Source organism: Alligator mississippiensis, chromosome 2 (assembly GCF_030867095.1).
Source record: "Alligator mississippiensis isolate rAllMis1 chromosome 2, rAllMis1, whole genome shotgun sequence".
NCBI lineage: Eukaryota > Metazoa > Chordata > Crocodylia > Alligatoridae > Alligator > Alligator mississippiensis.
Window position 1 is genome coordinate 181,434,382 of NC_081825.1, and position 13,982 is coordinate 181,448,363.

Genomic DNA, 13,982 nt, shown 5'->3' on the forward strand with positions numbered 1-13,982 from the left:
CTATTAACACTAGTATAACTAATACACTCAGAAGAAAAGATGCCTTGAAAATTTCACTCACACCCACCCACTCATTCAATTAGAGGCTGGGAAAACTTCTATTGCACATCTGAATCACCCAAGAAACACATCCAGCAAAACAAGAAAGACCAGACTTGACAAGGCTGTTATGTCTATGACTTAAAAAGCAAGCAAATGTTCCAGTCCTAATTTGTACATTTTAAGAAGAGCACAAACCCATGTTTTTCTCTTCATTTTGATCACCTTTAAAACCAGTAACTTTCACATGTACAGGTGTCGATCCCTTTTTCTAATAAAAGTAATCACAAGCAGCAAAGACCTATAAGTGCCTGTGAATATCATGAGAAACAAAAGGCACGTACAACTGCAATTCCTGCTGTTGGGGTCCAAGGCATAATGAGCAGCACAGCCACATCTGTACCCATTGGGTATGGCAAGGCACAAATGACCACAGTGTCCGTTATTTTGCACACAGTCATTTAAGCCATCCTGGCGTGATGAATGGAAGACCAATATATCCATCACAAAATCCAGGTGGCCCTGAATTAGTGTTCGGTTCTTTCCATTTGTCTTGTCGGCTCTTTCTATACTATGAAGGTTCCAGTCTGTCCAGTAGATGTAATCACTGTATTGGGTTAATCCAAATGGATGAGGCAGATCATCTGCTATTATTTCCCTTTCTTGACCTGAAAATGTAATTACATACCATTAGCAATAAATGCACATAGTAACTGAGCACAGTTGCATTCAAGTGCCCATATAAAAGATTATTAATTTGGCATTAATACCTTGCTTAATTTTTTACAAAAACATTTTATTTTTGAAAAAATAAATTGGTCAGAGTCAATATTATGGAATTCTGAGTTCCAATTAAACAATTTCTCTTTATAGGTAACCCATAATTATTTTTAAAATTTGGCCTCTCTTAGTCAAATTCCTTCTTCACACTGAGCAGTTTCTTACTTCAGAGGTAACCCTACTGAAAAATGCCATTTTAAGAAATTCTAAGTAATATCATGCGGTCAGTACCCCCAACTGGATCCAAAGCAAGATATTTATGAATAATCTTAATCCCTGGTTGATATTTAATCCAGTTAAAACAAACATTTAATATACAAAACACAAGCAACATATAGTTAAGTGACAGATCTAATAATAGAATTCCTCTAGATTGTTTTAGTAACCCCTTTTGCATCCCTCCTCGGCCCTCCGCCCCTGCCAAAAAAGCCAACAAAGATAGATATTTAGCATGATTAAGACATCATTAGCATGGAAAGATTCCCAACACTCCCATATTCAACACTGTTTAATTAGCAAGGTTACTAATAGTTTTATCATCTTTTGGAACAGCAGGTATTGGCCATTGCCAGAGGCCTGACACTGAACAAAATGAACTTCTGTGGCAAATTCTGCTGTAACCACTTCCTACATGTTTCCAAGGCAGCTATGCCAATTGCCTATTTACACCAAGTGGAGATGTACCCTGGGTGCCTTCATTTCTTCTAACGTGCACCCAGTGCCAGAATGTACAGAATGCCCTGCCTTTTCCAGGACTTGAGTTAGCCTAGATGGGAGGAAGAAGGCAGAGCATAAAAGGGCACTTTCCAGTAACAAGAAAGTTAGGAGGATGTTATTTTTCCTAGACAGATAGCTACTAGTAAACATATTTTATTTTTTACTGAAGTTACAGCCCTTTAATTTCATGAAACTTCTTCCTATCTTCACATTGTACAACAGGATAGAAGAAGGAGGAAATGAAAATTGTTAGACTAGGGGTGTCAAGCTCATCTGAGCTGCAGGAGTGTGGCACTGACTTGACTCCTCTTCTTCCCCCTCTCCTGTTCGCATGCCTGATACAACCCAGGCAGCACCCATCCAGGCTGGTCCAGGATACCAGCCTGAGTGAGCATGCCCTGAGGATTATCTGGCTCAGCAAAAAGGGCAGCACCAGGATTATAGCAGGGGTGGGCAACTATTTCGGGCAGAGGGCCGCTTACTGAGTTTTGGCAAGCCATCGAGGGCTGCATGACAGGCAGCAAGGGGCAGATAAATATTAATTTTCAAATTTTTTTAGGGGCCCCGTGGGCTGGATAGAATGGCCTGGCGGGCTGCATTTTGCCCAGCCCTGGATTATAGGGTGCCGTTGGCCAGATCTGGCCTATAGGGCTTATGTTTGAGTCCACCTGGGTAACAAACCACACGCCCCTCATTAAACTGTGCTCCTAACAGCTGGGAAAAACTGAGTCATGCTCTTTCCCACCTTTCTTTTCCAAGGATAAATAACCCCTAGTTTTGTAATTTTGCCATGTGTTAATGTGGCCCTGGGGAAAACGCTTCTCAACTCTGTTTGGTGAAAGCGCTTTGACTGGCTTTAGTAGAACTAATCGTGTGCATGACATAAACAGAATTTAATTTCATGTCACCAACCATTTTGTTTCCCCTTCCCCTTTTAAACCTCTCTAGCAGGCTGGTAACTTTTGCCTGTAAGATCCCACCCTGCTAGCAGCTATTGACCCTGTTGGAAAAAGGTTAAATTCTCCTGACTCATCCAGGCATGTGGCTTGTTACCCAGGTGGACTTCAGGGTGATGGGAAATCTCTCTAGAGAGAGGATCTAGGACTTGGGCTAGGCTGTTTGGAAAGAGGAAATGTAGCAACAGTCAACCCTTGAAGAGAAGGCTCAAGCTGAGTTTCATGTTATGTCTCTATTGATTCAACAGAACAAACCACCGAGAAGGGGGATGGCATTTTAGACTTATTTGTGGGCACTACTCGGTCTGAGAGCAGCATCTGCTCAGCCATTTCAGGTTGTTTCATTCACAGCTGCTGCTCCCTGGTCAAGTGTATTCCTTTCTGCGGCCCCTAACCAGCTTCTTTTCAGCACAGGATCCTTACAGTCCCACACTACATGTAAAGGTTTGCCACTGGACTCATCCTAGTTATATGTCCTTTACCCAGTGGGTTGGCAAAAAAAAAATTCCAGCTGAGTTCTTGCTAATTTCTGTAGATTCTGCTAAAGAAATGAATTGCCTACCTCAATGTCAGCTTCAGCAAATGGTTACCTGGTACCTCCTCCCCCCACAAAAATAAACCATTAACATTGTTGATATCAGTTTAATTTAACATGGTTGATTTAAATTTGTTTCAGTGGGAGGAGGAGCCATTGAATACTGCCTGAGACACTAAGCATAGTCCCAGCCCAGCCCTGTAACAGCGGCGCATAGTCTGCAAGGCTGTTATGGCGGCAGGGCTCAGGCCCTGCCCAGTACCACAGATTTCAACTGGCAATTGAGTTTCCTAAACAGTCTCATGAATGACCATATCAAAAGTGATTGACAGAAAAGCTATACATACTATAGAATCCAAGCCCTGATTTCCAAATCAGTAATGCACTTTCTATCTACTTCCACAGACATTAACGTAATCAGTGACATCCACTGGGGAAACTTAGATTATAGAAGACTTTTTAAGAACCACACAGCTATTTGACAATGCTCCAAAGAAATCATTCTATTTTTTTTAAAAACTTTTTCAGAAAGCCCATTTTCCAAAATCTCTTCCCTCCTCAATTTTCAGTTGTTCCAATACTGGCTGCCAGCAGACAGCAGCAATACTTTATCACAGCCAGGGTAAAGCCTAATGTGTACATAACCTGGGATCAACACTTAAGTGCAGAATCGGTAATCCAGAGGCATGATAGTCTGCATTGTTAATTTTCTATTTTCCTTATGGTTTCATGAGTGTATACAGGAATACTGAGGTAAATGCAGTTGTATATGCCATATTTATCCAATTCTAAGATGAGGTTTCCCCCCATTTCACATGGGGAAAAAAGCCCCTCATCTTAGAATTGAATATGGGGCGGCGGGGGGGAGGGAAGCTGCTATGGCTTGGACTCCAGCCCCTACCTGGGGTTGGGGCCACAGCCACAGGTACTGCCTGCCCTGCTTCCCCCGACACCCCGCCATCACCTCTGCACCCCTCCGCTATGCAGCCTCTCCTTCCCTGCTTGCCCCACTTCCCCCTGCTTAGCCTTGCTCCACGCACACACCAGCAGGGTCCATCCCTGTTCTAGTCTGGGGCATTGAGCACAGTCCCAGCCCAGCCCTGTAGCAGCAGCACACAGGCCCTGCTTACTGCCCCAGGCTGGAACAGGGATGGAGCCTGTTGGCATGGAGCAAGCATAAAGAGTGGGGGAAGAAGCAGAGACCAGGGGGTTGAGGAGAACAGAGGCTGGAGGGGAGGGGGAGAGAGGGAGCAGAAGTCTGCGGGGGGGGGGGAAGCGGGGGAGGAGCAGGACAGGAAGCAGAGGCAGAGGGGAAGGGGGAGGCACAAGCAGGGGGCAAGCTGTTTGACCTCCCCACACCACCAGCCCCCTGGCAGTGGTGGGAGGGATAAATTAAAGACAATTCCCAATAATTAGATTCTATACATGGAAAATTAAATTAATACATTTTTCATGTATAGAATCTAATTATTGGGGTCTGCCTTAACTTCTGGGTCATCTTAGATCTGGGTAAACGTGGTATCTACATGCATTGCTCGTCAGTGTCTATCTGGAATGTTACAGCTCAGCAATTTTTGTTAACAAAGAGAGATGCTGAGAAGTCGTGTGCTGCTGATGTCAGTTACATAGTTTCCTGAAACAAATTTCTTCAGAAAACATCAAGGGTTCTTGCTTACTGATGGCAAATCCCACAACAAGTTTTATTTTTTTATTTTAAATAAGAACCTGTGTAATGTTAGCACAGAAAAGGCATCTAAAACTTTCTAGAAACATGAAAAAAAAAAAGATTGCTCTGATCACATATAAAAATGTCCAAAATAAAGCTTTCAAGGCAGATTTCCATGGAAAATTAAAAGGGTCTTGAAAATACAAAGTTACGATACCTACACAACCAACTATAATATCACTTTAGTGATACTGATACCATTCATTTAAATGTTATATGTCACATTTACCTGAATCTAAGACTGCTTTGAATTTATGATGGCCCCGGCCCCACAAGTAAATTCTATATATGGAAATGTATAAATGTATTATATTTTTCCATGTGTAGAATCTAATTACTTGGGGGGGATCACCTTCAATTTGTCCATCCCCCCACACACCACTGCAGGGAAGCAGGCAGTGGGGGACAGGTGGTGCGGGGAAGTCAAGCAGCTTGCCCCTGCCTGCCCACAGCCCCTCTTCCCACTCTTGCCCCTCCCCACCAGCCTCTGCTCCTCACACTGACTGCCCTTCCTTACCCTTGCTCTGTGCTGGCAGGCTCCGTCTGTTCCACACAGGGGTACAAAGCAAGGCCACAGCCCAGCCCCAGAGCAGCCATACGGACTGCATGCCACTGCTATGGGCCAGGCTGGGGCTGTGCACAATGTCTGAGGCTACAGTATGCACAGATCCTACTGGTGCAGAGCAAGGGTAAAGTGGGAAGAGAAAGGGGCAAGCAAGGGAGCACAGGCTGTGGGGAGATGTGGGGTTGGGGAGCTGTGGGGTTGGGGAGATGGTATGGTAAAAAGCCTGCGGAGGGACAGGGTAAGAGGGGGCAGTCCACAGCTGTGGCTATGGCCCCAACCCTGGGCAGGGGCTGGAGCCCAAGTCACAGCAGCCACCTGCTCCTCACTATGCAATTCTAAGATGACAGGCTTCCCCCACACAATGTCAAATAGGGAGAGGGGTGGCACTTTGTCTCAGAATCAAGTAAATACAGTACGTATCTTTTTCCAAATAAGTGTTACTTGTAATATTGGTGTTCCAGAAATGTTACTTCACATGTAAAAAAGGTCTACTCAACAGAAACCAATATAGATATGGACATCAGCTATTCTTGGTTTCTAATTCTGACTCTGCCATCCATTTGCTTTGTGGCAGTGAGCAATCCATTTACTGGGATGGTTTAGTTGGGTTGATCTTGCCTTCAGCAGAAGACTGGGCAAGAGCAAGAGGACCGTATGACCTTATGATATTACATTATGGTAACTGCTTTAGAAAGTCTAATTCATGTTTTTATTACATGAAATGTTTAGTCCTCAGCTTTGTTAACCATGTCAATAAAATTAACGTTTAGTCAGTTTCTTTATGCATTTAATTCTCCAAAATATCTAATAGTATAATAACATTCTAGTTGGAAATGTAAGTTTAATGGAACCCCTTCCAAAACACACTAAATATCTTGGGGAAAAAGACAGTGGCCTCACCTACATGTGTGCTTAACTGTGGAGCACACTAATTAGCTGTGGAGTAAAGCATCACTGTCTACATGTGGACAATATTAGGCCACAGTAAACTAATTAACTCCATTGTAACATACTACTTTTGGGGACACTGCTATCTTACAGTAGGGTAATTAATTGTGATTAAACACGTGCAGATGCGGATCATGAGTGTAAATTGAGCCCAGTCAGCCCAGCCAGCGGGGGGCCAGACTCCTGCCAGCTACCTAACCACACAACTCCATACTTTCCAGCATATTCATGCCCCAGCCCCTCTGCAACCACCACCTGGACCTTGGGGCTGACCTCCTATATGGGGGAACAGAGCCTCACTCAACTTCTGCTGGCCCCCCCGGTGAGTTTGTAAACAGCCACCAGATCCCCTCTTAGCTTTCTCTTGTGGAGGCTGAATAGATTCAGGCCCTTTAGACTCTCTTCGTAGGGCCTGACCTGCTGCACCTTGACCATGCGAGTGGCCCTCCACCAGGGGTTGCTAGGAATAATGGCCACAAATTGTTAGAAAGGAGGTTCAGGCTGGACATCAGGAGGCATTACTTCACAATTAGGGCTGCCAGGCTCTGGAATGGACTCCCAAGGGAGGTGGTGCTCCCTTCTACCTTGGGGGTGTTCAAGAGGCGGCTAGACAGATATTTGGCTGGGATGTTATGACCCCAGCACTCGTTCCAGCCTGGGGCAGGGGGTCAGACCTGATGATCTGTTTAGGTCCTGTCTGACCCTAAGCACTATGATATTCCTGGCTCTGGTGTAAACTGCTCCGCTCCAACTCAAACTGCTGCTGTCCTAGGTACACATGTAGATGCTACACCCGGGAGTAGTTTACTCCAGCTCAAACTGATCTGGCGTTTATTGCTTCTAATTAATTGCACATGTAGGTGCACCCAGAGAGTCAAATCTTAGCTATGTCATAATACTAGAATAGGAATTGGTTTAAAGGAAAGCATTCCTAATTTTTAATTTAATACTTTAAAAGAACATTTACTCAATTCTTTTACTGAGGTCCATCACATCTGTATGAATCTGTGCTCCCTTGCATATAAAACCGGATTACCTAACATGTTTGATGACTCAATCATGCTTGTGTCCAAGTCTGTCCAATATAGCCTTTGGTCTGCATAGTCAATAGTTAGGTCATTGGCACGTCCCACTTTGTCCACCAAAGTGATGCTATTTGTTCCGTCCATATATGCCCGAACAATCCTTGGTTTACCTCCCCATTCAGTCCAGTACATGTACCTGCAATTACATACAACAAAAAAAAAAACAAGCTCTTGTGACATGGATTTAAACCCCTCGTTCCTACCTAGGACTCCCAGAGTATTTAGCTGAAATGGCAACAGGACTACAATAAATCCATTTAATAAATTAAAAAAAAACCCCTTAACTCATTCATTTCACTGAATTTAAGGGATGTGTCAAGGCAAACCAATGTTCAGCATCATGCAGGATCAAGCCCTACATCCCTGAAATTGCCTATTTATCCTGTTGCTACACAGCTCTTTGTAACCAACTGCTTAAGCCTTCCAGATGAAAAAGAAAACTGAGTACCTGGCCACCTTTGGGGCTGGAAGGTCCAGTGGCATTTTCATGAAGAGTCAGGATCCAATAATCAGATTGTGGCTCAGGTTAAAACAGGGGTCAGCAACCCACAGCACACATGCCGAGCATGGCACGTGAGGTCATTTTACTTGGCACACCACAGCCAGCCCCGGCTCTGGGTAGCTGCCGCCAGCGACGGAGCCTGGGTTGCTCCTAGGAGGCGGCTGGGAGGCTGTAAGCAGCCCGGGCTCCCAGCTGGCAGCAGCTACCCACAGCTGGGGCCGGCTGCAAACAGCTGCGCCAGGCTCCAGAGCCCAGACATGAGCTCTGTACCAGCGCGTGCACCCACGCCTTGGAGCGGGCGGTAGGGGAGGGGCATGAGGCAGTGCAACCCTGGTCTCTCACCCGCTCCTGGCACAGAGTTGGTGACTGGGCTCCAGAGCCTGGTGCAGCTGTTTGTGGCCAGTCTGAGCTCTGGGCAGCTGCAGCAAGCAGCAGGCAGGCTGCAAACAGCTGCGCTGGGCTCCACAGCTCCGGCATCAGCTCAATGCAGGCGGTGACTGTGCGCGCACCTCGGGGCAGCTGTGCTGCCCTGCTGTCTGCCCTGAGGTGCGCGTGCAGTCACCACCAGCATGCCTGCTACAGCTGCCCAGAGCCCAGACTGGCTACAAACAGCTGTGCTGGGCTCCGGAGCCCAGTCACCAACTCTGTGCCAGGAGCGGGGGAGAGACCAGGGTTGCACTGCCTCATGCCCCTCCCCTACCGCCCGCTCCAAGGCGTGGGTGCACGCACCGGTACAGAGCTGATGCCTGGGCTCCAGAGCAGCTGTTTGCAGCCTCCCGGCTGCAGCCGGCCCCAGCTCTGGGTAGCTGCTGCCAGCCAGGAGCCTGGGCTGCTCCCAGTAGACAGCTGGGATGCTGCAAGCCCTGCTGGGAGCAGGCTCCAGCAGCTACCCAGAGCCGGGGCCGGCTGCAGCCAGGAGGCTACCAACAGCTGCTGCCTCCCCATCCCCGGCCCCGGCCCCAACGGGTAGAGTGCTAGCATCTGCTGCCTTCCTGGACCCCAGGGCCGAGAGACAGCTGGAGCCAGGGCGGGAGGCCAGCAGCTGTTTGTAGCCTCCCGGCTGCAGCCATCCCCTGCTCTGGGTAGCTGCTGATAGCCAAGGAGCCGGGGCTGGGGGGCAGGGGCTTTGGGTAGGGGGAAGGGGCAGAAGGGCAGTAGGGCTGGGGGGCAAGAGGCACAAGCAGGGCATCCTCCCATGTACCCCCTGCCCTCATTTTGTTTTTCTGGCATGCCGACACTCTGACACCTTCCAAGATAGGCATTGTGGGGATTTTTGGCACTCTGGCCAAAAAACGTTGCCTACCCCTGGGTTAATAACTACATTTTGCTGCAGACTTAATGTGATAAAAGTAACAGTCATTTGGCTTCCTGCCAGAAAACCACTGGGCCGAATGTGTTTGACAGGTGTCAAATTGCAAATCAAAAGAAGTTAGATTTCAGAGTCAGATGAACTGAATGCAACATATTTAAAAAATAGGCAAGTGTCACATAGTGCATATCTTTTGATTGTTTTTTAAATTACTACAAATTGGAACACCACATGTAATGGTCCACGGTGAATTATGGCAGATTAAAATATACTGTTTTCTTTTTGAATAGTAAGGACAGCGCACTTTGATTGCCAATCATTTTAAATTTTACATTACAGCCCTTACTCACTTCCCAGGGGTACTGTGGAGCTAAGTTAATTAACTTGTGTAAAGTGATTTGAGGATCCCTAATTAAACGGTGTTGGAGAAATATAAACTATAGTGTAATGCAAGAGTGTATGCTAACAATAACTGTCAAGTTGACTGACAAAACAGAGTGTTTCTTACCCTTTAGTAGGATCAAGAGCTAAAGACCTTGGGTTATCTAAATCTTTCCACACAAGAACCTGTCTGTATTGTCCATCCAGGCGTGCAACTTCAATTCGGTTAGTTCCAGTATCTGCCCAGTAAAGGTTCTTTCCCATCCAGTCCACAGCCATTCCCTCAGGGTAATCTAACCCAAACTCAATGACGTGCTCCACAGAGCTCCCATTCATGAAAGCTCGGCTTATGGTCTGCAAGACAATTGGTGAAAACTCTGCAGTACTTTACAGATGCACAACAAATGAGGGTGATCAGAATAAAAAACAAATCCCCCCGCCCCCCATCATAAAATGCTTAAAACAAGTATTTGTGATTCATATTTATATCATCTTTAATAACAGGGCAAATGCCTAGTGAGTAACAAAATAAAAGACAGCCTGAATTTTTAGAAGGGAACCCTGATTTCTGATGCCCAAACTGACCACTTGTGAAGGGACCTGATTTTCAGAACTTGTTGAATACCTGCACTCTGAACATCAGTTCACTACAAAGGGTCTTAAGTTGGCCATCCAAATATATGAGCCAACTCTGCTGCAAATTCCTGTTCGCTCAATACAAAAAAAAGGCTGGAGTTCTTTTCTCTGTTTATTCTTTGTAACATTTTCAATCTCTTCTGGAGAAAGAGGAGTGAACTTACTGGTCTCCTTATGCTACCATGTCACTTTAAAACATAAAATTGAACCTTTCTGACTCAGTAAAAATAAGGAGTGATTATCTGCTGGCTCCACCTACATTTATGTACACATTTATAGTGGAGCAGGCCTCAGAACAAGGAATATGTATGTAGTACATAAACAAATTCTGTCAAGCCATGCATAAATGGTTGACACCAGTGATATCACCTGGAGCCATAATTACATAGTCTTTTTTTTTTCCTATCAGGTGATACAGAGTAATCACTTCATGTAGTTTATTTCTATCTGTGCTGTTTAAATGTGAGCTACCCAAATTTTACTACAACTTGAATCAACGTTCCGGGAGACTGGATGGCTCAAAAGATTGCAAATTGGTAGAATGCTTTTTCATTTCTGTGTGTTTGTGTGTGTAGGTGTGTATGCACACACGCATGCATATGTGTAGGGAAGGTGGGGGGAAGAGGGAGAGAGATACTGCCCTCCAAAGAAGATATGGCATCTTCTGCTACTCACTGTTAACAGAATCATTTTAGCTCCCCAGGTGTGTGTATGTGATTTATTTAGCAATTGCATCTGCTATCTGCAGCACATGAATTTATTATACTGGCACAGCTCCTAGTAGGAAGGAGTCCACATCACAAAACCCATTGCTAGCATTGAAGTGAAACGTTTACTAGTCTCCACAGAGTGGCTATGGAAACTGAATTACCCCCATGGTCCCTAGAAGTGAACTGTTCCCTGTTGAGGCACTTTAACATGGGAGCTTTCACAGTTAAGGAGTCAGAGGAGTCAGTTTCCAGTAATATCAATCTGACATTTTCCACCAGTATTTAATTCACTTAAAAGAAAATTAAACAACATTGATGGATGACACATGACTCTCCTTAGCCTGCACCTGGCTAAAAACCAGAAATGTTACATATCAAATTTCAGATGGCTCAGGAAACACACCAATAGAGAATTTTATTGTGAAAACTCTGTAAGCTTTCAAGTCTACTGTATGCAGCTGCAAGGCAACAAGCTGGAGCCACAGCTAAAAGTGAGTGATCCAAGGGTTACTTGTCACATTTTAATTCTGAATGGGTTGCATTTCAAGTCAAAACTGGAAAGAGGTAGAGCAAGCTGAGTGGGGTGCCAGACCTAGCTTTTAAATTACCCTAATATCTGGCAAGCAGCTTTTCTGAAATAGGTAAATTTATGGACACATCACAAAACATAGTCAAGATTCAGAAAGCTAATATAACTGGATCCTGCCTTTGTTATTTACATGGAGCATGAACACAGCTATCATTCAAATGTGTTTTTAAAAAAATGGAACTCTCCCCCAACCCAGCCCCCAGTAGTTTCTTTGGATACAGTAACGATATTAGCAACTATTTGATACACCACCAAACCAAAAGATCTTTGAAAGATTAAAGGGATTATATTTAGGGTGACCATATGTCCCAGTTTGTCCAGGACAGTCCCGAATTTAATAAGGCAGTCCTGGCTGGTTAGTGAAAAGTCCCAGAAGCAGAGGCAGGCAGGCAGGGGAATGGGGTGCAGTCTGGTGGGGAGGCAGAGTGACATGGTGTCAGGCAGGCAGGACCGCTGCTGCTGTGCAGGAGCAAGGCAGGAGGACTGGAGTGGTGTCCAGCCCAGCCCACTCCCTACCTTCAGCTGCTGCTCAGGAGGAGCTGGGCTGGGCACTCCACTTCCCTGCTGGACTGTGCCCTGGGCTCCTGCCCGGCTGCCTCTGTGTGCAGCAGCGCTGCTGACTTGGTTGGGGTGTGAAGGGGGGAACAGCAATATCCAGGATTTCCTTAAAAATAATATGGTCACCCTAACTTTACTGTGCCTTCACATTCAGGGAATTCAATGTCAATGATACCTTCAAACTAATATCTGTCCAGTAGATTCTGTTATCTGACACATCAAAATCCAAAGCGGATGCCTCCTTGACTCCGGTAAGAGGAATAGCTACATCATTATTGTTGGTTTCAAGGGAAATCCTATGGATTGCTGCTCTGCTAGTGAAAACCAGGAAGGCTTCAGGGATGATACAGGTCTTCATGTCACTCAGCAACTCCAGTCCTAAGGGACAAGCACATCTGGTCTCCTGAGGTGTGAAGAAACACAGGTGGCTGCACCCGCCATTATTCTCAGCACATGGGTTGGTTCCTAGAAAGCAAAAGATGGTTCATTAGGAGGGAAAAAATGGCTTGAATGGAAATGCAACATAGCTATAGAACTGAGAAATATGATGTTGTGATTGTTAAGGGAGGTTTCCAAAACCAACTCAGATCTTCTGAACCAAATATGTGAGTTTTAGTCCTCTTATAAACATAGCTGGCTGCTCTAAAAAAGTCTCTCCTAATTTTTTTCAGACAGTTTGATCATTTTGTCAAGGCAGACACAATTTTGTATTTGTTCTGCTTGTTTATTTTTGGCCAGACAACTGATCTTCATTTTTACTTGAATCATCCATTCTTAAATGTGTGAGAATTCAAGTGGCAGGCACTGGTGAGAACAGAGCTGAACAACTGCAGCTTCCCTCAGCTGTTAAATATAATCAAATGCTGGGATTCATCATCAGGAGTAATTCCAACAAGATCACCCTCCTCCCCAATTTTAGTTATGCAAACCAGTGCTTTTATGAATAAACAGTGAGGGAATTTGGGGGGAGAGAGGGCAAAAATACAGGTCTCTGTTCTTTAGCTAAATGCAGACAATCCTCTTTTTCTTTTCCTCCTTTGCTTCAGAGCAGGGACAGATTCCAGATCAGATCCCCAAGCTGGCAAAAGTCAGCACAGAGATCCATTCAAGTTGCTGGCGCTAGCCTGATTCAGACCAGCTGACAATGTGGTCCTCCAGTGCTGCTCAAGTAATTTCTGTTCTAGTGATTTAAGGAGGCTTCTCTGCCAACACCTGTACCCCCCTTCAAGTGTCACTTAAAGCTTATGATCTCATTAATTAAACTCATCACAGTTTTTAGATGTCATCAAAGCAAATTCAGAGGCAGACTGGAAGAGTACTGTAAAACAACAACACAAAATAGTAACAGAACCTCTATGTCTGTATACCCATACTCAGGGGCTTGGGTGGCCTGGCATGAAATTTTATTTGCCCTTATTTTCATCTGTTAGATATTAAGGTGTTGTGAAATTTACTGCATTACAGAATTACTTATTTCACAGCATATCACGTTACAAGCTGAGAGCTAAATTATGCTAAAAACATGATCCACAGACAACCTCAAGATTAGTGCAGTAATGGGCAGGATACCTCCTCAGTGTGCCACACATTGCCTGAAAATTGCTCAGCACCCTCAACTCTTAATCTAACTGTGTCATTTGGGCAGGACTGACACTAAACTGATTGTAACAGGAGAAAAGCACAGGAAAGAGGCTTGATGAGTTCCTGTCACACCAGTGAAATGCCTGTAATAGGCTACAAAATTCTGCTACCCTGCTGAAATGTTGCGGAAGCAGCTGCCTAATGGTTTCAGAAGAGCAGAGCATGAAAAATGGCACACATTGCATTAATTTGCAATCTCAAAATTATGTGGATTTTCTGACTGCATTTGCACAGAAAACAGACTTTTCTCTTGTGACATTTCACTACTCTGGCTTTACAGAAATTAGGTAACCTCTTGCCTATAA

General features: G+C 45.1%; 1 protein-coding gene across 3 annotated transcripts in view; it reads right to left on the reverse strand.

Moving 5' to 3' along the window:
- Positions 1-13,982, reverse strand: part of LRP5 (LDL receptor related protein 5) — a 271,539-nt gene that overhangs the window by 46,375 nt on the left and 211,182 nt on the right. For all 3 annotated transcript variants that reach the window (XM_019485201.2, XM_014604244.3, XM_019485200.2), the window contains exons 9-12: positions 12,212-12,501; positions 9,671-9,897; positions 7,303-7,487; positions 384-707 (exon numbers count right to left, since the gene is read on the reverse strand). In XM_019485201.2, coding sequence (XP_019340746.1) covers positions 384-707; positions 7,303-7,487; positions 9,671-9,897; positions 12,212-12,501 — 1,026 coding nt within the window. The remainder of the gene's footprint in view (positions 1-383; positions 708-7,302; positions 7,488-9,670; positions 9,898-12,211; positions 12,502-13,982) is intronic.